The 23,907-nt window shown below is 37.7% G+C and overlaps 1 protein-coding gene and 1 long non-coding RNA gene across 2 annotated transcripts; one reads left to right on the forward strand and one right to left on the reverse strand.

Moving 5' to 3' along the window:
* Window positions 1-222: 222 nt before the first annotated feature.
* On the reverse strand, window positions 223-20,776 carry LOC307157361 (uncharacterized protein). The gene is made up of 2 exons (XM_079869255.1): window positions 20,446-20,776; window positions 223-2,984 (listed from the first exon to the last, which is right to left on the reverse strand). Exons 1-2 carry the CDS (start codon window positions 20,615-20,617, stop codon window positions 1,795-1,797), a joined length of 1,362 nt encoding a protein of 453 aa, XP_079725381.1. The 5' UTR covers window positions 20,618-20,776; the 3' UTR covers window positions 223-1,794.
* On the forward strand, window positions 13,475-13,988 carry LOC307157434. The gene is made up of 3 exons (XR_013820966.1): window positions 13,475-13,635; window positions 13,744-13,835; window positions 13,924-13,988. It is a non-coding gene; the product is annotated as an uncharacterized lncRNA (long non-coding RNA).
* Window positions 20,777-23,907: the final 3,131 nt, after the last annotated feature.

The raw sequence follows: 23,907 nt of genomic DNA on the forward strand, positions 1-23,907 counted from the left end.
TCATACAGATTATAACAATTACTAATAAAAGAAAAATACCACAAAACAAAAACATTAATGAAAATAAAACATTCAAAATAGAAACAAAACAGCAGCGTAATCCGGGGCCGTGCGTCTTGCCATTAAAGATAAGCTTACACCGCTCAGAGCTGGAAGCAAGCCTGTTATGCACGTTCCTTCCAACCTGCATGCACACAGCAGTGAAATTAACTTTTTTTTTTTATAAACATGAAACGATCCACCAGAAAAGAGATCATACTCACTGCGTTTTCAATGATTCTAACACGACTGTACAGGTTCTCGCTGCACTCAAATTGTGTAGTGACTGCAGGACACAAACTTTAAAATTACACACTAATATTATAAAATCACATTCCATATTCCGCTCATTCACATACCTGATCACGCAATGAGCAGACTAAATGCCCCGAAACACACGACTCCACTAGGAACAGGCAACCAGGATGCAAAAAGTAACATCCCCAGCCATTTGAATGCTGCATTTTTATTTAGAGTGCAATCATGGTAATTAGTCACCAGACGGTTACCTGACACCACTAAATTTACTGGGCAGATAATTCAGTTCTCCACCAGGGGGAGAAACAAAGGGAAATTCCCAATCTGCTACATAAACATGGGCTGGACGGACATATTTGACCGTTTATTTACCAGGATTTATAAACACAAAACACAGCTGAACAAGAAAATCAAGGGTTTCAAGGTTATTTGAAAATTGCAGCCAGGTGAGTTGGATCTAAATTTAACAGGACAGTGGGTCTCCAGGAGACATGTGCTACAGTCTTGGTGTCAAGCAACTGAAATGAAAGCTGACCATGACTGCAACAATAAATAAGAACAAATAAGTTATTTTGTTATACTGACAGGAAGAATATTATGTTGATATTAATTGTGCTGATATTCAATTATGTTGATATAAACTGCCCAACCTAAGATAATATTGATGACTTCCATAATGGTGACTTCAAATTTTTTTTAGGAAATCAACATTCATTTATGAAATAACCTATGATGCTCACAATATTTTCAGTTGTATTTAACAACATTCAATATGACTTTAGGTAATGAGGGAATGCAATCAAAGATACAAAAAACCTAACTGCAGAAGTGGGGGAAATTAGTGAAAATTAGATTAAGATTGCCACACCTCAGAATATCTTTTTATGCTTGACTAAATGGCACTCGAACAATTTCATCTTAACTAGGGTTTTCTGAGTAACAAATGCATAGCACGCAAATAGTACAGTTATTTAAAAACCACACAGTAGTAATCAAAATTATTCAACCCCTATTGAAAATCAGGTTTATTGGCAAAATTAACAGACTTTAAGCTGTTTGCAACGAACAAATCAAACGAAAGTAATTGAAATAGCTCAACACAACAAATGTTGTAATTGGTTTCACCAAATCAACAGAAAATGCAACTTTTAATGACTTCTGCAGTCTCAAAGTTATTCAACTTCCTGAATAGAATAAGTGATTGCTCATACTTCAAGGTACCTTTTTATCTGAAACTCTATCCACAGAGATCATGTATGAACGGCTTTCTCCAGTGTGAACTACCATGTGCCTTTTAAAGTTTCCTTTTACAGTGAAACTTATTCCACACTGTTGGCAGATGTAAGGGTTATCTGCAGTGTGAACTCTCATGTGGACTTAAAGGTTTCCATGTTGACTGAAACACTTTCCACACTGAGGGCATGTGTAGGGATTCTCTCCAGAGTGAGATCTCATGTGGACTTTAAGGTTTCCATGTTGATCAAAACTCTTTCCACATTATTTGCAGGTGTAAGGGCTCTCTGCAGTGTGAACTTTCATGTGTATGTTAAGGTTTCCTTTTCGTTTGAACATCTTTCCACACTGTTGGCAAATGTAAGGGCTCTCTCCAGTGTGAATTAACATGTGTATGTTAAGGTTTCCTTTTCGTTTGAACATCTTTCCACACTGTTGGCAAATGTAAGGGCTCTCTCCAGTGTGAACTACCATGTGCATGTTAAGGTTTCCTTTTTGGTTGAAACTCTTACCACACTGTTGGCAAGTGTAAGGGCTCTCTCCAGTGTGAACTACCATGTGCATGTTAAGGTTTCCTGTTCGGTTGAAACTCTTACCACATTGTTTGCAAGTGAAAGGCTTCTCTCCAGTGTGAACTCTCATGTGGACTTCAAGGCTTCCATGTTGACTGAAACTCTTTCCACACTGAGGGCATGTGTAGGGTTTCTCTCCAGTGTGAACTCTCATGTGGACTTTAAGGCTTCCACGTTGACTGAAACTCTTTCCACACTGAGGGCATGTGTAGGGTTTCTCTCCAGAGTGAGATCTCATGTGGTCTTTAAGGTTTCCATGTTGATCAAAACTCTTTCCACATTGTTTGCAGGTGTAAGGCTTCTCTTTGGTGTGAATTCTCATGTGGTTATTAAGGTTTCCTTTTCGGTTGAATCGCTTTCCACACTGTTGGCAGGCGTATGGCTTCTTTACCATGCGAACTTCCATGTGGACTTCAAGGTTTTTATGCTGACTTAAACTCTTTCTAGACAGTTGGCAGGTGTCATGCTTCCCTTTATTGTGAATCCTCATGTGGTTAGTAAGGTTTCCCTTTCGGTTGAATCTCTTTCTACAATGTGGGCAGGTGTACGGCTTCTTTCCCTTGTGAACTACCATGTGGATTTCAAGGTTTTTATGTTGATAAAAACTCTTTCCACACTGTTGGCAGGTGTAAGGCTTCTCTTTATTGTGAATTATCATGTGCCTGTTAAGGCTTCCAGTTTGAGTGAATCTGTTTCCACACAGGTAGCAGGTGAAACAACTTTTAGTTTCTGTCTTTTGATCTTTTTCTTGTGATGAAGTCTTTTCAGTCTGTGAGCAACTAAAAGATTTTTCTTCAGTTGTGAAATCATGACGATTCTCATATTGATCTTTGTCTTCCATTTCATTCAGTACTTGATTCTCCTCTTTCAGCACCATCAGGTCTAAGGCAAAAAAGACAAATAAAAGTTAACCCTGGTTTAATGGCACAAAGCAACAGACATTAAAATATACTGTAGCGTTAATAGAGTGATTCTGACAATTTAATTTAGCTCAAAGGAATTATTAATTAATTTATAGGGAATTCGAAAGAATCACTTATTACGACCGAGCAAATGACTCGTTCAGCGTTCATTTGAACCGGCCGTAACTATCCACTCTGCAGCGGATATAAATTTCCAAACTTTAGTGAAACACTATTTATTAGCAACTTAGATGAGCAGTTTAAGACATTAAATTCGTAAGCACATAACACAAGTAACACTTCTCTTTAAAATACAAACAAGACTTTATTGATTATTCTAACACATAAAACTAATATCTAACACAAACACACGCACACACATTCATACGAGTTGCAGAAAGGAAGAGAGTGAGGAAAGAATGAGTTTCAAGAATGAGATATGAAATCCCAAGTTTCTATGCACTTATAAGACATGACCTGAACGAACCATCAAGCATTAATTTAACCCTTCTATCCTTTTAGGCAGGTTATTAAATTTATATCAGTGCACCAGTTCAGTTTAAGAGTCTGGAGGCTACTTGCGTCTTTGCTTTTGGGGATTCCATTCTGTCGTTGTAAAAGGGGGTTTCCCGAGTTCTTTGGCTGGTGTCCTCATGCTGGGATGGATGAAGTTAATGAAGTTAATTCGGCCAGCGCACATACCTGTATTTATTTCCTGTTTTCGGTCGGTGCGCTGGCCGAATTAACTTCATTTTTATTCATATCTTTCACATCTACTGCAGTCAGATTCACCGTGTTCACTCTGAAGGAATAACTCACATTGGCTGTGCACTTGTAATGACACATCTAGGATGTTAAGAGGCTAAAAGCAGGTTTAAAACTTGCCCCATTTAAGTCAACAGGGTGCAAATTTTAAAAAGAAGATAACACGGTGTAGGCAACACCGATTTTTGTCGTTGTTCTCTGTACTGACAGCACTCCAAATTTACAAAAAAATGAGCTCAATGTTAAAATTGACCGGAGTTCTCCTTTAAGGAGGAGAAAGTCTGTTTTGTATATCTGTCGTGGGGGTCAGTCAACCTCTTGGTCGGGCACCGAGCTGTGCCATCTCTGAACCAATCGTTCTTTTCCAAACCATCTCACATTGACAAGTTCTTCCTATAGTTTGGCCATAAAAAGTTCTTATTGTAGCCTGGCTGGCGCCGGGATGGGTGATTTGGGGTCTGGAATGTTGAGTTCTGTGTGGAGTCACGTTTGAACAAATCACCTGGAAGATTCATGTGTGTTTGGTTCGTTCTCAATCGCTACAATACATACAACTAGATCCTATACACTGCATGAAAAGACTCAAATCCGGCAAAATACGGGCATGGTAAACTCCTGTGTAATTTGATGTTTGCCGGATGTATGTGGGAAAAAGCGGATCAGAGTAACATGGAACAGTATATTTCCAGATAAACCCGGAAACCTCACATATGCGGACATACACAGGAATCCGTGAAATTTCACGGACATATACAGCTGAAACACTGCTGGGTGTGAGAGGACTGACAACTGTTAGGTGTGAAGACCTTTCATATGTTAATGACTGACACAGTGCTGGCTGTTCTCAGAGGGAGGGGTGGCCAGGGAGGACTTCAGGATTGAATTATCTCTGGACTACTACAGATGGTGCCCAACCAGAATGCCTATTACCGCCGCGCCAGCCGCCGCGGTGATTCCGCGGTAATAGGCATTCTGGAAATCACCGCGGCGAAAATAAACCAGCCGCATTTCAAAGTCGTTCCCAAAATGATCGCCAGGTGGCGCAAAGGGACATTGTGCAAATCAGCAGCAATTGCCGTATTTTAAAATGTAAGTGGGTTAAATATAAAACCCTAAGCCTAATAGGCATATTTTTCATATATATAAATAGGCCTATAAGGCTACAACAGAATAGAACTAAAGATAGAATCAATTTTAGAACTGAAAAAATAGAATCAAAAGTTAAAAATAGAGACGATATTAGGAGCAATGACGCTGAATATTTTTACTATTCTATTGAGGAATTAGATAAATGAAGAGCTCTCGTGAGCGATACAATTGCATAGTAATTTATAGTGATTTCAAAAGCAGTCCTTAAAAAAAAAAATACATGGAGTAGTGTGGCATAAATTTTGAGAGATTACGCGGAACGCGTTTTAGTTAAGATCCTGGTTTCAATGCCCTTAATCTATATTGGCTTGGCTACTGCTTTAAAAAAATGTCACAACGCGTTTTGAGATTGTTTTGAATTAAACATTGAAGTTTAAAATGTAGTGTTTTGGCACACCAGGCCGAGTGGCGTTACGCATTGTTCAAAAATCAGGTTTTATTCTGGCATGTTGAATTGGCGTTAGAATTTTTTTTTAGATTTATTAGATTTAGATTTTAGATTTCGTTAGATTTATTTTTTCTCATAACAGCTAAAATAACTTAATATATGCCTTGTCTTAATATGACCTACTTAATATAGGCAATAGGCATATAATAGCCTATATAATACCTAAATTAGCAAAACTTGGCCACTAAATATTTAATTTAATTATTTTAATTATCACAATTAAAGTTTTAATTTTATTAAATTGAACAAGCGCAACAATCAGCATTTAATCAAATATTCTAAAAGATGTAGCCTATTATTAATAATAATGTTATTTCAACATAATATTTCGTTATATCATAATATCGTTTTGTCGACATAATATGTGTGCGTGCAACAAGCAAGATGTGTATTTGTAAATCCGGTATTTGCAAGTGACCGCGCGGGCGCCTCCATGATTAGTGTCTATTATATTTGCTTCTCTTACTTATTAAATACAGGCAATTGGTTGATGAAAAATTGGTTAAAATTAAGATACAATTTATAGAAAACGAAATTCACTTTAAAGAAAGGTTTTCTACTAAACAAAACTTAATGAAGTGGTCAAAATCATGTCTGACCCACTCCATATCCATCTCTCGATATAGCCTAATGCATCCTATCTTACTCGTGCTGTTCAATTTTCATATTCAACATAGATGGAAAAAAATTAATTAAATGAAACCTTGTAAGGAATTCACACTGTAGGGTAGACTGTGTACAGTTGAGACACCTTAAATAACTTGCGTTCGCAGCAAGCACAAGTTGTGATTTTTGCTGTGCACTTGCATATTAGTGTCAGCTGGGAAGGAAATATAGCCTATACCAGACCTCTTGGAACTTTAATTGAATACATAGCGTTGGTAAAGCATACTGAAATTACATCCCTACAAATTTATTAGGCCCTACTGAAAATAAATGTATCGAATTTAAGCAAAGTAGCCTAAATGTTAAGACTGTAAGCCCTTTGCTTTTTACTTAGCCTAAAGGACTCTTACAGCCGACTTTGTGTTAATTTAATTTGTAGAGGATTTTTTTAACTCAAACATTAACACTGAAATAAATGAAACTAAATTATTATAATTTTTTTGGCACAGACCACGACGAGAGTGGCGCTATGCATTGTTCCAAAGCCAGGTTTTATTCTGGCATGTTGAATCAGTGTTCGACAAACGCGGCGGCGCGTTCATTTGAATGAAGAGCGCTTCTCGCTCGTGTGAGCGAACACACACTGGAACATTAGGCCATGCCGCAACGAGTGAATCGTGGCCGAGTGGTTGAACTGACGTTACGATCATTTAGATGACACGGGATCGAATCCCGAACAAACTTGGACTATTGATATTGATATTTTTATATTAGCCTATTAATGCATTTTATAGTCTATTGTTGATGCAGAGAGATTTGTCTAGTTCTAAAACATAGTTTTTTTGCTTATAGCCTATTTACAAAATAAAATCACCATGCATTTCCATTTTACACTAAGGAACAAATATTATACAATGACTTTACTTCTGTAGCCTATAATAATTCCAATCGTAATTTCAAAAGCAGTTCTGTTAATATAGCCTAATATATATATATATATGACGTTTAAACGACAAACAATAAAATCAGAACCAGTATTTGCGTTCATGGTTCCAGTGGCAGTAATGCATCCACGGCTTTTCAAAATGTCACAAAGCGTTTTGAGATTGTTTTGAATGAAATATTGAAGTTTATAATGAAGTGTTTTGGCACACCACGACGAGTGGCAAACTCTTTGTTTTGTTTTGCAAACTCAGATCTCCTGTGGGGGGTTTGGAAAAGGCAATAGTTTTATCTGCTTTAAATGCTTTATCGTGGGGGTGCAGGACAGAGGTGTTAATGTTCCGTCTTTCATATGGAGAGTGTCGGAGCCAGCCTGATGAGCAGGCAAAGGCAAAATTCTTTTAAGGATTAATCTCAAAATCTCCACAAGTCCATAGCCTATGTACAGTAGGCCCTATATCTTATTAAATTATATATTGTAGTTTTATTAATTGTATTTAAAGGTTTTCCACACTCAATTTCAATTTAGCAGATACAGAGCTCTTTAATTCGCGACCCACCTCGTTTTATTGTAAGGTGAATTCAGCAAGGCATGTTGTATCTTTGAAGGAACAAAAGCTATTTGTTACAGTTTTTTCTTTCGTGATTTGTGTGGATGACACACAGCGACATATACAGTATTATCAGCTGTATGGTGTTTTTTACGCTGAAATGCTTAATTTCGAGAAAGACCGCGCGCAGTGAGGGAGACCAAACTTACTTAAAAAATATCCAGCGCCAGAGAGGCAAAGAAAAACGCCTGTTCTTAATTTATGTTGCTTTGAACTTTTTTTCGTTTTGTACCGTTTTCATTTTTTAATTTAGCTGCAATTTCTTTGACAATAAATTTAAAATGTTTCTTATTTTGCATCACAAAGGGAATAAACTCTATCGAATCGATGCAACCCTGTTTAAATAAATAAACTGTCCCGACACTTTATTCATACCTTGAAATGTGCGATGGGTTTTCAAACTTAATTAATTTTCTTTTTCTTTTACATTTTCATTGTTTATTTTTTAATTGAAAGCAATACTGTATTGAAAGTATTTTTCTGATTTGTTCGATCTGTTTTGGAAAATGTCTACCGTTGCTATGGCCGGGTATTACGGTCAGTCATCTCAATCTCGTGAATGATTCACACACAAAAAAACACATAATTTAGCAGATTAAAGACGAGCTTCATCATCTTCATTTTCTGGTGCAATCGGCTGACAGTCTTCCTTCATCAGATATGTCATAGCGTGCAGCGGCTCAACTGGAATGTAGCAAATTTATGTTAATGTACAACTGATAATTAAACAAGATGATTGACTTTAATAAACAGATGCATATTTAAGCATCAAGAACGGAAAAACATAAACACTGTCGGCTATACTGAGATTCGATCTCAGATCGTTTGAAGCTCCGAGAGTCTATTGTTAATGCATTGACCACAGATATCGTCTGAATAGCCTAGGTCTACTATTTTCTCTGTTTTAAAAGTTAAATAAAATAAAATATTATGTGTCAAAAAAAAAAAAAAAAAGTGTTTTTACAAGACCTTGTGCTGTTTATTTATTAATTATTATTATTATTATGCAGATGTTAATTCAGCCATTCTGTTGGAAAAAAATTGTCCCTAATGTAAAATGGAAATGAATGGTAATTTTATTTTATAAATATAAAATATTTAATAGCCTATAGGCTATAGGAGAAAAAAACAATATGGTGTAGCAATATTTTAGAACTATCAAATTAAATTAATAATAAAAAAGTAGCCCATGTTTGTTCGGGATTTGAAACGTAAGTTTAGCCTACCACTCGGCCACGAATTTGTTTTGTTTTATTTTGTTTGAAATGTATTTTTACATATTTTACTTTCGTTAATGTTAACCAATTCTGAGCATAATAGGCCTATATTTTTTCCCTAAAAGTTTGTTTTATTCTCTGCTTTGTTTGTTTATATTTTAACATATTCAATCAGTCTCATTTTTGTTCAAATAATGAAAAAAGTTTTTTTTTTTTTTTTTTTTTAAATAAACAGATAGGAAACTTACCTTTTAAAATGTCGCAGTTGCTGCTGTTTTGCCCTGTCACTTGCCCGGTATAGCCTATAGTAATTTCGCGAACGACTTTGAAATTCGACTGGTTTATTTTTGCTGCGGCAGTAGTAATAGGCATTGTGGTTGATTATTTATTAAAGAATTCAATTGATAATCATAACACCATGTAAGCCTAATTCTGAATATAACAAACAATGCTTAAACCGACTAACATCGGTTAGTAACTGCAAGTCCTGAAAATGTTTTAATTTTACGGTAAATTATTTTAATTTATTTCACTGTTATGTTTCAGTTAATAAATCTACAAAACCATTAAAATAACACGAAGTAAATGACAAGTAACCTATTGACATAACCTTTCTAAATTATAGAAAAACTGGGCACACAATGTTAACGTGTGTCTACTTTGTTTAAATTAAATGAATTTGAATTCGTTTAACCACAATATTTATCTTAAATTTATCTGTGACCTCAGCTCAGATTACTGCCGCGGCAGATTACGGCATTAAAGAGAATAAACTGACACTTTTCAAAGTCTGTGATTACAGCGCCACTCAGCGGTAAAAGGCAGCAAATACACATCCCAATTTTGCCGCGGCGGTAAAAGTCTCATTCTGGTTGGGCACCATCTGTAGGTTAGGCTACAGCAAACAAGCTTTTTGTACAGAAAAATAAATAAATTCTTAAGGCCCTGAAACACAAAACCGACGTCAAAGAACTAGCAATGACTAAAGCCGACTCTAGGGTTGGCTCACGTCGCCTGTGTCAGGGCCTTAAAACCACTGCATGAAAAAAAGTCTCTTAATCAAATATTTTTTATAAAAACAGGACAAAATAAACACTTCTGAATATTTAATGAAATAAACAAAGGAATTTAATTAGTGCTGGAAAAAAATTAATCGCATCCAAAATAAAAGTTTGTGTTTGCATAATATATGTGTGTGTACTGTGTATAATTATTTTGTATGTATAAATACACACATATGCATGTATTTATTTAAGAAATATTTGCATGTATATACTGTATATACATTTATACATAATTTATATTATATCTAAATTTAAATAATTTATATATAAATAAATAAAAATCTTAAATATATACATGCATATGTGTGTATTTATATATACAAAATAATTATACACAGTACACGCACATATATTATGCAAACACAAACTTTTATTTTGGATGCGATTAATCACGATTATTTTTTTCCCAGCAATAAATTTAATGGAACAAATAAAGAAAAATGAACCAAACATTTCAGAATATCTCAAATTTTATTGTGAAGTTTTACAAATTGCAGACAACAACATTTGTCACCTTTTTCACAATTGGCTTTTAGCTTGCTTAGTTGGGGACATTTAATTTAATATTCAACAATATTATTGATCTGCCTGCGTTGACACTATTATATGAGATCTGAACTGAGCTGGACGATGATATCACGGTTTTCTCCAAAGTGGCTATATATATACACATTTAAATTTATTTATTTATTTATTTATACAACAAAATGAATCACCACTGAACTGACTTAAGCTGGACTTTGAAGCTATTTTCTTCTAGAAAACAAACTTTCTTGCACTATTTTCCTGTTATCTCTGTAAAGCTACTTTGAAACAATCTGTATTGTAAAAAGCGCTGTATAAATAAAGGTGACTTGATATTTATTAAAAAGGTAGAAGGAACCTGAGCTTTTCTACTCCACTGAATTGAAGACCGAGGTCACTACAGTTAAAATCTCTTGCTGAGTTAATCCACCTTTAAACTATTAATGTCTATGAACAAATATGTATTTTTATGTTTGTGTGCCTCAGCATTTCTGAGTGAACACCGCTGGTTTACTCCATAGACTGTAAAAAAATATGGACGTAGTGTCCGTGACGTCACCCGTAGGTTTCTGAAGAGCATTTTTGAAGCCTAAAGTGGGCGGAGTCGTCCGTCGCCATCTTGGCCTTGCGTCACTCCCGGATAACAGAAAATAGGCAAACAGGCGGGGCGTGAGTGGAGCTGAGGAGCCTGGCCATAGATATGAGCCTGGCTATCTGAAATCACCTAGCTCGACGTGATCGAGTTAGCTGATGATGTAAAGCCAATTAAAAGTTCCTGTTTTTGCCCTTTGAAATATTTTAATAGTTAAAATACATGGCTACAAGTGAGACTGTGAATTACTTCGAGAGTGTTTGTGTGTGACAGTGATTTATGTGCATATATGTCAGTCACTCTTTCATGGTCCGTCAGCGCGGCATCGCTCAAGTTCGTAGAGAGCTTATTCAGTCCATTTTAAATTCTGATTTTGGCCGCCTCTCAAATGGGTTAAACCGTTAAACCATAGATATATTGCCTTTGAAGTGCAAGTAAATGCGCTAGAAAATCTGCGCTCATTCATGGATGTGCATTTATTGCACGGACGGAGAAAGCGCCGACGCCTGCATAATTTCATCTGACGGTACATAAGCATATTATAATCTATCTGTTCCGTGAGAGCAGAACGAACGAGCCTTTATTGACGTTTTAAATTTGAAAACCCCAAAAAGCAACGAAATTGTCAGACATCCATTAGTGCATGTTCACAGAGGAAAACAACTGAAATACAGCGCTGGTTGTTCTCTCAAACGATAGCAGCTACTCGACGACAACGACTGAATCCAAAGACGTGGGCTTTGTACCCAAGTATTAAATTGTTGTATGAAATAATCCCAAAAAAAAGCACAAACACCGCAGAGAAGGCAAGTTCAGCAGCTAACATTTGCTGAGGTGAAGTGACGGCTAGTAACAGCAGACAAACGGCTAGCATTGACATCAGCGGGAATCCACCTGTCACTCAAGTGGCCACACCCTTAAATTTAAATATTAATCAACTAAATGGATGAGTTATAAAAAAATTCACCCCCCTCACAGTTGTTATGAAGGGCAAAATTAGCTGTATAGACCAAAGCCACAGAGAGAACCAGGCTGTAAACATGTTTTTTTCTGCTGTAAAGTTGGTAATTTTAACATGAGGGAGATACAGATTTGACTCACTTCTGCAGCCAGGCCAAGCGGTCAGTTAATGAATTGCAGTTTAACTCACTTCCGTGTTGGTTTCAAGAGAGAGACGGGGAAAAGGTTGCCGCTTGGTTTACTCACTATTTTAAAGTGTACTGTCGATCACGTGATATGACGTCATGACGTGCAGCTGACGTTACCTGAAAAATCTATCCAAGATGGCTACCCTCTCGAGCGACGTGTATCAAGAATGAAACAACTTGTAAGTAAACCAAAACACTTCAAAACTACTTTGCTTGTTGTAATATTGTAAGAATATCATATTAATATCATATTTTGACTGTTAGACGAGGCTATTTTTAAGTTGCAAGCGCGGTGCCGCGGGCGCGATTGCCGTCAGTCCGCCTGCTAGTGACAGAATATCCTGTGTAACGTTACTGTTAATGTCGTGGCAGGGCAATAATGTCAACGTTAGTCAATAACTCTTTTCAGCAAGCGATAGTCCTTCTGTTTTTGAGTGTGTTGCTGCTGTTTGTGTTAAGCGCCCTGCTCTGGCAAGTTCAATGTGATGTTATTCCTACATGCACCCAAATGAGCTAGTGGCTAACGTTAGCAGTTATGTTAACTTTTACTCAAACAAAGTTAAGGTTATGGACATAATAGTTACCGAATGAACTATGCAAGTTTTTATTAAACCTTTACAAACGTCTTTTCATTATAGGTTTAAGTGGAAGGAGTGCAGTGAGCATCCCCAAAATCAAGGTGACTCAAATGTTAATTTAGGCTGTAACTATTTTTCACCATTTATTTTATTTGGAGCCTAGCAGCTAATTCATTAGCATCAATCAAAAGTCTCTTAAAAATTAAATATCTTGCTGTCTGTTTTTGTGTGCATGTGCAGACCTACATTGTCACCAGAGAGCAACTTTATCGGTAAGTTACATTAACTTGAAATTTTGTATCATTAATTTGTAAAGAGGTTGATTGCATAATTTGACTGGTTTCATATTGATTGTTTTATCTGTGCAGGTGAAGGACTTCTTGGGGAAATGGCCGGCTCTTCGGATTGAATCACAGGTAAAACAGACTCGCTTCTCTTTTCTGCCACTCTTCACACATATTTCTATGCTTTATTTTTTATATGTATCACATTCAAATGGAACAGCAAATGCCACTATTCACTGTGTGTAAGAACTATCACTTTGCATGTGACCATTTTAACTGAACATGTTGCATCACAAATGTGTTTTCTGTTGCAAATCGAGTACTAGTCTTTTTATATAATTATTTTTGTTTGTTTTTGGTTTTGTAGCTTTGTGCTGAGCACAAACGCATCACAAACGTCAACATACGGAACCAGTTCTATGCTGTGCTTGACCAACACACACCTGCACTGGTGGCCTTGTATAGGCAGAAGGCGGAAAGATATCAGAGGTGCTGCGTGACGTCTTAAAGATTTATGAACTGATATGTTTTGTCTCTTATATTTACTGTGATGGCCAACTTATTCAAACTGAAAATTCAGTTTTGTGGTTCTTGCAGATTGTGAATCCATTTAAACGCTTTTTAATTTCAAACTTTACAGGAATCTGTAAGGTGCCTCCATAATTCAGAGAACAACCCACACAAATACGATCCACAAACCGGGTAAGACTGCGTATTGTATACTGTAAATGTTAGTTTAATCTACTACTATATGGATTTGAAATACCAAAACTGAATTTCATTAATGATGCCTGCAACTATTTCCCCCAGAATAAATTCATCACATAACCTGGCTGTGACCACTTACCTCTTCGAAGAATTAAGGACAACTTTTACAGACGTTGACCCTGAATGTGCAAAAGGTAATCTTAAAGATGTTGTAATCATTTTAATGACCTCTGTTTTACTTAGTTTTATTGGCATTACATTTATTTATGATTTATTCAACAGGTTGCAAGACGTATTTTGAGACTTTGCGGAGGAAGTATTCTTTGGCTCAGCCTGAAAAGGCCCAGTAAAAAGAAACACTATGAAGAACACTGCAAAGAACCGTCAAAGAAAGAGACGGGTAAGTTAAGAAACTGGTTAAGCAGTTTTTTTAGTTTTTGTTTTTCAGAATGTAACTGTCCTCCTCTCTGTGTTTTAGTGGTTAAATTACTGTCATGTTTTGCAGATGCTGGAGACCAGGTCCAGTGTTGTACAAACCAACACAGAAAGGGAACTTTGGAAGACTGCAACAATAGAACTGATGTCTGATGTAGATGCTATTGTTGATGGAAGGCCAGTGTGGATGGTTATCAGAGTTATCTGCTCTCTGCCAGGTACTACAAACCAGACTAGAGGCTGACCCACGCTACGTCACACCACCAATGCATCATGGCAGTTTGAAAAAATTAATATTTACATATATTTTATATACACTTTAATTTCTATATTTATTTATTGATCTCGTTTTATATTGTATACTTTGTATATTTGTTCCTTTTTGATGTGCATGTTGCTTATCTCCACGTTTTGTATTTTTTTCCTTTACACCTTTGTTCACATTTCTTTTTCCCCATTCATTTTAATGTATGTTTATAATGTTCTTTGGAATGTTCATGTTATATTTGTTTTTGTTCCTTTACATTTTCATCCCCTCAAATATTTTTGTTCCCCCATTCCTTTTTAATGCTTGTTTATAATGCTCTTTGTAATGTTTTATTTACCTTAACATACAAATGCAAATGACACATTTCTGAGTGCTTTATTAAACAGAAATTTCATGTTTAATCCCATGCAACAAGAGATTAACACGTTTGCCAAATTGCTTTATGTTACACTTACTCTCGCATCAGCTGTTGTGTAAACAGTAGGGGTGTAACTGTTTACAAAATTCACGGTTCGATATGATAAACTTGTGTCACGGTTCGGTTTGGTACATTTTTGATACAGCAAAAAGAAAGAAATACCAGAGAAATTTCCTGGATTTAATTTTTTTTAATCTTTTTTTTTTTAATTAAAACTAACATCATAAAGTATGACTTTTTTTTACTTTGAGCAATTCTGGAGCTATAATTGACTCTTCTTAGGAGCATATAAAACAAAACAGCTCCTTGGAAAAAATGTTGTAGTAGTTATAAACAAAGGTTTATTTTAGTTCAGAATGATTAACATTTGAGGGCAGCAATTGTATTCATAACATTGTCAAAATAAAACCGACGTAATGTTACTTGAAGGTATTGTAGCCTACTATTCCTGCCAAACTTACATGGTTGCAGTGAGTGTTAGGCTACTACGGTAAATCCATGGTGAATGTTGCTGATCTGTGGACGCTGGATAGTTCATTCATGCCACAATGTTTATTCCTGGTTTCCACGTCAGTGCTGTTTGATCCGTTAATAACGGAGAAATCTGAATGTTTCTCACTAGATCTCGCAGGAGTCGCGAATTCAAACGCTTTCTTTACTGGATCTCTTATCAGCGCTGTGTAGTAACAGTGTCGCTTGATCAAGATCGGCTCGCGCTGCTTTGGTCCAAACTGATAAACGGTCTGTCAACCACACAATAACGAGCAGTTTCGTTCCGCTTGCATTACGTTTGCCATTTGATGTTGGACAATGTTGTGGTCGCGCCGGCAGATTATGAGCGCGCCCACCACGCGCAACGCGCCTACATTTGAAATAACGAAATTAGTCGTTATTTATCCCCCCCTGCTAATCAGTTGTGGACCACTATTACCTATAACTATGTCTATTAATGCAGATTGTCTGTCGTTCTCACTACATGTAAACATTGTAAGAAAACAATGCCGTACACCGCGGCTAACACAAGCACTATGCAAAAACACATACAGAACCACCACAGCTCTCTACTAAAACTAGCTGCACCTGTGACGAAAACATTAAAAGGGCAGACAACTCTAAATGCCTTTGCATCTCTTCCACCGTCAAGTGCAAGAGCCACGGCAATAACGAGAGACATCTGCGTTTTCATTGCAGCTGATATGAGGCCATTTTCTGTGGTGGAAAATCTGGGATTTCGGCGACTCCTCCGCACACTGGAACCGAGGTACACCATCCCATCACGCGCGCATTTTACACGCACTGTGGTCCCAACCCTCTACAAAGAAACCAAGGTCAAGGTTGTACAGACTCTGAAAGAGGCAGAAAGCATCGCCATTACTACTGATGGTTGGACTTCTAGGTGTACGCAGGGCTATATCACAATTACATAATCAACAGTGACTGGGAAATGGTCAATTTTGTACTGCAGACTCGCCCACTTTTTGAGTCCCATACAGGGGCAAACATAGCTGAAGTTTTACAAGCAGCTGTCACTGACTGGGAGATTAAAAAACCAAACCATGGCATCGCATTTGTGACTGACAATGCGCATAATATGGAAGTGGCTGTGCGTGAGGCAGGATTAGAGCCGCACATCAAGTGCTTTGCACACACGATAAACCTTGCTACCCAGGCTGGCCTTGGAGTTGCGCGCGTAACTCCGTTGCTTGGGCGGGTGAGATGAGTAACAGCTTTTTTTCACCGGAGTTCAACGGCTGCCGCGTTATTCACGTCCAAGCAGAAGCTGCTACAACTGCCTAATCATGGACGTTACCACGCGATGGAATAGCACTTTAGATATGCTGGTTCGTTACCTGGAGCAGCAAGCTGCCATATCAGCAGCTCTCACCAGCCCTGAGATGAGACAAAATGCCCGTAACATTGATACACTGGACAGTAGCGATATCTTGAATGCAGAAGACCTTGTGAAGCTGCTGAATCCTTTGAAGACAGCCACCACAGTCTTATGTGAGGAGAAGAGCCCCACAGTGTCTCTCATTGTGCCACTGAAGAGCATGATTGAACAGAGCATGGCGCCAAATGACGGCGAATTCCCCCACCGTGGCAGACACAAAGAGAGCAATCCTCAGTAATATTTCAGGGATATACAGCGGAGATGTATACAATCTTCTGTTAGAGAGCACTGCGCTGGACCCAAGATTCCTGACTCTATCGCAGCTAGACCATAACCAACGCGAGTCTGTCTTCCTGAGGGTGCAGAAAAAGGCTGAACAATTGCAGCAAAATCAGGTATACATCAATTTGAATTGCTTTACTCCTTTTGTAAGTGTGAAAGTGTGTGTGAATTTTTTTTTTCCTTCTAGATTTATGTTCCCAGTACCAACTGAAAATGTTTAATGGATTAATGCAAAGTGTGTGTGTGTGTGTGTGTGTGTGTGTGTATTAGAAACATGACAGCATCAGAGTGGGTGTGTTTGTGTTTAGAGGGAGAGGGGGGACTGCTTTGCTGCTTAAGGATAAAGCCAGTGTTTCTGCTGTTTAAAGACCACAGGTGAGAAGAGTACAGAGAGGAGAGAAGAGGCAGCAGCTCACTGTTCCACACATGGAGGAGAGGGGGCTCTGGGAGTCGAAGAGTCAGAAGAGGGAGAACCTGCTTCCAAGAAGACAGCACTTGAGGATCTACTAGGGGACTCTTTCTCTAAGACAGAAAAATCCAGCAGAGGACTGAGAAGGAAATTGATCTCTACAGAAGGGAGGCCTCTATCCCACTCAGTTGCTGCCCTCTGAAGTGGTGGAGAGAAAACAGGTTTAAATATCCTTTGCTGTCTCCACTTGCCAAAGCATACCTTTCCATCCCTGCTACCTCTGTTCCAAGTGAGCGTGTCTTTTCAACTGCAGGAGACATAGTTACTGCCCAAAGGTCTCAACTGCTGCCAGAAATCGTCGACATGCTTATATTCTTGAAAAAGAACATGACCATATCTTAGGCTGTTCTGTGTAGTTAATTTATCTCTTTTTCATGCTTGAAGAAAAAATTTGTTTCTGTTTGAACTTGTAGTTTTGAGAGAGCAGTACTTTGATTATGGATACACTTACTGTTTGCATTTAAAGTGTTATTTCTGTTATTTATATATTTATTTTATTTATACTGTTTTATATTTTTTATGTTCGATTTGTGGAAAGGAGTTAGATTTCTCATGTGAAATCGTACAGGGGAGAAGCCAGACGGTAGAGTTTATAGCAAAACATTTTGCAGTGTTTGCATGTCCTTTAATGCATAGACTTCATTAAAATAGAAGTAAAATAACATTCATTACAAGTTGATTTCAAAATGCACCTAAATTGTTTTGCATTTTGTGATTTTCAGTTGAATAAAATACTATTTTCCATTAATATATTTCATCATTGAGAATTTCTTAAAAATTGTGTAAAAATCTCGTCTTGTCTCGTTCTCGTGAACCCAATCTCGTGTCGTGTCTCGTCTCGTGGAGTAAGCGTCTCGTCACACCCCTACTAAGCATAGATGCCGGAGCGGAGACGTCACGTTGGAGAGTAGCAACCAAATAAGTCAGCAGGATGGAGAGTAAGTTTATGAAGCCTGGGGAAGACATCCTGATTGATAAAGGACTTAAAAATAAATGGCGCTAGGTGCGGATAGAAGGAATAGGCAGAGACGGTAAGCATTTTTGTAGCTGATATAAGAAATTAAAGGGGTGGTTGAGTGTGATTTCACTTTTCTAACTTTAGTTAGTGTGTAATGTTGCTGTTTGAGCATAAACAACATCTGCAAAGTTACAACGCTCAAAGTTCAAAGCAAAGGAAGATATTTGCTTTTAAAGAAAAGGACTACAACAAACGGCTGGTTGGGACTACATGACATTCCTCTCGGGTTAGTGACATCACTAACCCTAGAATTTACATAAATCCCGCCCCCGGGAACACGCAGTCCATGTCGAGAAGAGGAAAAGTTGTTGTATAAGAGTACATTTGTGAGTCAGCTCAAACTTTAGCATCCATCTTTTCACATGCAATAGAAAGTCACTCTGTGTGCATCTCACAACAGTTCATATATGAGCAATTTATAGATTTATCATGACAGAATATCCTAATTGAAGATAGTTAACTCCACATCAGCAACATAAATTCATCAACTAACCATTCAGAGACGTCCTGTTGCATTCTACATGTTGTCACTTCTTCTTGAGTCTCTCCATCCTTATCTGACTCCGTTTAACATTAAAGGCAGAACAGTTTCTGTCATTTTAGTGTGTCTGCGTGAGGTAATAGCAGCTGCTAACAGACACGAGCTCTTGAAACCCCGCCCTCTGCAGCAGCTCATTTGCATTTAAAGGGCCAGGCACAAAACTTTTTTTTTTTGCAAACCCTCAAAAAGTGGCAACTTTAACTTGCTATATAAAAATATCTGTGGGGTATTTTGCGCTAAAACTACACACACACACTCTGGGGACATCATAGATATATTTTACATCTTGTGAAAAGGGCATTATACCACCCCTTTAAGAGAACCATGTGCTTGCTTCTGCATGTTGTGCTCGAAAAAACTTATGTATGCAATTAGTGGAAAAAAAGTGCTAGCTTGTCACGAATTAACCCCCCGTCACAGGGCAGCTGTCCGCGCTCTCCACCACACAACATGACTACCGGGAGCAGCAACCAGATCTGACGTACGGCGACAATCACTGACCATGTTTATGACTTGAAGATACGCTTGTGCACATTCATTGCAGAACACGATTTATCATTCCCGATCTCTCAACCGCTTGTAAATCGGTGTACAAAATTAGCTGAAGACAAAAATGCTTTGACAAAACTGTCCATTTCAAATCAGCTTGCCAGTTATGTAAATACACATGGCATAGTTTTCTGTAGTAAACCGTCTTTGTATACTTCCCATTTTATATTCATTTCCTAGTATTTAATTTACCATTATTTCTTTTGAACAAAACAATTTCAGAAATTTCATGTTTTAGATTTTAGGTCATCTTGTACCCTGTCACGGACAAAGCTAACCAGCAAAACTTGATATCAAAGTAGCCTAAATGTTACGTTTGCACCATATTGAGTAATCTTTCTTGGTATTGGGGTTTCAAATAGCCGACCATAATCTGTAGTCTGAGCCTGTCCAGGGCTAGTGGCAATGGCAGATACGTTACTAGTTAGTTTCAAGGAAAATCATTTTCTAAAAATCTAATCTATAATTTTATTTTTTGCCACATAACACCACCCCCCGCCCCCAGAAAAATGTCCAAGCTCAGAATTTTTATTTGCTTTGACTCCTTATTGCATTCTTTGATTTATACAAAAATTTATTAGAATTAAAACCATAAATTAAGTAATATGGTTTTCTTTGTATTTAAATTAGAAGTTGATTTTGGGTTTAATGTCACAAGTAATTGTAAAAGGCTACTTCTGTATTATTTTTCCTAGTTTAATTTGTGTCGTAATAACAAATGGAAGTCGGATCTTCTCAGGTGGATGGCAACGTTAGCATTTGTCTGGTCACGTGATCTCAACATGTCCGTCCACATGAGGTGACCCAAATAAATAAAACCACCTCAATTAGGACACTCATTTGATATTCTTTAAAAATATCATTCATTTCTGTAGAGCTAGCATTTTTAATAATGATCAAATTACTGAATTCAGCTTTGAGAATGAAACCAACCTGTTTGTTCCTCAGTATCTTCTTGTTTCACACTGAATGTTTCTTCAGCCTTCATTTCTTTGTTCTCTTCTTTAATAAACGCTATCTTTCTTTGTTCCTCAGTTTCTTCGTGTTTCACTCTGCATGTTTCTTCAATCTTCACGTCTTCACTCTCCTCTTTAATAAACGCCATCTTTATAATAGTGTCAGGTGGATCTCAGTCGCTTCACCAGGAGTTTTTCTGTGTGTTTGTCATGTTTAAGATGAGAATAATTAACGGAAAGAAAAATAAATCCGAATTAAATCTGGGCGCATCTCAATCAGCTCTAGTTCAGTAGTTCAGCGAACTGGTAAGAGAGTCAGTTAGAGTTAGAGTTAATGGACTTTGCCTTTGTTGCTTTTGGCTTGCTTAGTTGGGGACACTTAATATTCAACAGTATTATTGATCTGCCTGCATTTACACCATTAACCATTTTCTCTAGAGCGGCTATATATATATATATATATATTTAAACTTCTTAAAAATGTTATTAACTAATTTATCAGACCTTGAGTATTTGAGGATGAGGGGAATAAATGTAAGACCATAGACTGTATAAAGTGTAGGACCTGTAGATATTTGGTGCAATTCATCAACATAGCTATTTCTTCTGTAAATAAATAAACATAAATAGTTATGCAAATATATTGGGCATTTCTGTAGGTGTTTAAATAGTGTTACATGGGTATGGATTTATTCATTAGCTTATAATAACAATTATAGTTTATGATTTGCCTTACTGAAGCATGTCGACAAGGTCTTAATGCAATACCATAATATGAATTTCTCCTTATATTGACTACTCAATTACTGGTTCTGATAAAGTGGTTTATTTTATTTATGAGTGATATATTTTAATTTATGACCATTGCATTTAGAGTTATCTGGAAAGATAGCAGAGGACCCGGGTGGCCTTGAATGCTTTTGCTGCTGCCAGTAGAGGGGCCCCCTTCTCAGGGCCGCATTAACAATAGGGCTAGGCGGGGCTAAAGTCCCGGGGCCCGAGCAAGGAGGGGGCCTGTGATTGGCTGTGGAGTAGATTGACTAGGCATCTGCAACGCTGATTGCCAAAGCCTCACCACGCCCCCCACAAATTAGCCCTATTATTTAGTGGCGCTTTGCTGTAAATTACATGCATTAGCATGGAATCATTATTACTATAGTAATTGACCGTTCGCAAAGAACCGCCTCCTTTAGTTACTGTTTCTATGACAAGCCAGGCCGCTCTCATGAGTCATGCCACACTTCATGTTCTCACTCACGCAGTGAATACATTGCGGAGCAAAGACTGACTACACGCCAACAGACAAGAGACAGCAGCTTACTTTTGACATGAAACAAAGTCTCAACTTTCAAATATTGTCATTTAAGTAATTTAAACAATACCGTTTTTCAAGTTCAAGTCCACCGACGTAAATCTACTGACTGCTTTGTTGTCGGAGTCGGCGGATTCTGCGTTATGATTGGTCAGATCGCCTGTCAATCATTTGTCAGTGCGCAGTAGGGCAGGGTGAATTGAAAAGTCATGTTTGAATTTGGTATACCAATCAAATGCATTTATTCTATATTTAACATGTGAACAACCGACCTGCTGCTGCACGTAGGTCTATCAGGTGATTGCTGCCTGCGCCTTATTCGAATATACGCATCCACCAATCAATCGCCTCCACTCTTCACTTCATTCTAGTCTATTCTGAAAATTGTCATGCTAAGAACAGTCTTCGTCTTTGATAGGTTAAAATGTCATCTATTCAAAAAAAATGTGAGAATGGGGCTCAAAAAAAGGTATACAGCAGAGGAAACACTAGCTACTCCGTAAAATCCCCAAGCTATCGGGTTTTTTTACTTAAGCTGATGATCACGGAGTGGTGGAAGTTGTGGAACAGCAAGTGGGCTGGGCACATGATGGACCAGACGATGGGTGTTACGGCCCTGGACTCCCATATGAAGGGTGCCAAACACACAGCGTGTAGTACTGCTCGTCAGCGCCAGGCACCAATTGTGCAGTTCTGTGCACAGCAAACCTCTTCGGTTACTGATACTCCTCTGGCTAGCAGTAATTAAGAAATTGCTACATTAGAAGCATTGCCACCACAGCCAAGGAACATCCTATCTTACTGTGTGGCTCGACACCAACTCTGCGGGCAGAGGTGATGTGGGTCCTTAAAACAATCTCGGAGCACCCCTATTACAGAACATTACAGAGATTTTTAAAACCATGTTTCCTGACTCCGAGGTTGCAGCTACATTCTCATGTGGAAGCAACAAAACTGCATATATAACTAAATTCGGGTTGGCTCTCTTTAACTAAAGAACTGACTGACCAGGTCAATATGGCCAATGGGTTTGTGGTCATGTTTGCCGAGAGTCTCAATAAGATGACAAAGTAAGCAGCTGGACCTTCATATTTGTACTGGGTGGACGACCACATCCAGTCAAGATACATAGGCTCGCAGTTTATGGGTCATGCAACGGCAGTGGACTTGCTCAAACATTTCAAAGTACGTTTTTTTTCTGAATTTTATCTGCAAAATCACAGATAGCTGGAACTTAAACCAGATAGCTTTGAACTTAAATCAGAGCCTGTGTAAGGGGTATAGGCGTAATGTGTTTCCATGTTTTTTTCTGTAGGTGTACTTTAACGTTACTTTAGGTAACGTTAATCATACATGTTCCTTCATTTGAATAGGGAGTAGGGGCTGTAATGTTAACGTTAGCTGTAGCGTTAACGTTAGCATGGGGGCATTATCGTTAACCCCCTTGAGGTCGGCAATCACGCCGGCGTGATCTGCTCGCTTTTTTCCTTATCAGTCCAAAAGAGAGTCAAAATACTATTTTGATTTTGACATACTTGTGTTCTACATCAATCGATCCTGTTAAGTGTGTATTTTTTGTGTATACTCACAATAAAAACAAAGTGTTGTGCTTTTTGCCAAATAAAGAAAAATAAACATGAAGCGAGTTCTGACAGACATGTAGCTTGAATTCTCTTTTTAAATGAAGTAATTTTTATAAAAAACAAATATTCTCAGTTTATGTAATTTGTATGAAAAGAGAGAGAGGTCTGTCGTTCTCATCTCAGCTCATTATGTTTTAATGTGACCCCGCCCACGGAGAGCGCGCGCTATTCAAATGCAAATGTAAGGCGATCCATGCAAACCTGTAAAACGCCCATCAGCTGGATAACACACACCGCGAGTTCACATTCAGACTCATGTACTTTAAGACGCTGTGAGGAATAATACTATCTTGATAATAATCCTGGAAAATTTACCTCAGAAGTGCTGGAAGTTTCATTTCGAGGAGTAACAGATCCAGCTGAGGAAGAGGTCAGTTCTATATTTGCTTTGTTCTAATCGCAAGTGTCTGTACACGCAAAAAGACTGTTTAAATATGAATCGCGTTTCTGTGTGTGAATGAATGAACAGCTTTTAGCAAACTCT

Source organism: Squalius cephalus (genome assembly GCF_949319135.1).
Source record: "Squalius cephalus genome assembly, chromosome: 4".
In the NCBI taxonomy this organism is placed as follows: Eukaryota; Metazoa; Chordata; class Actinopteri; order Cypriniformes; family Leuciscidae; genus Squalius; species Squalius cephalus.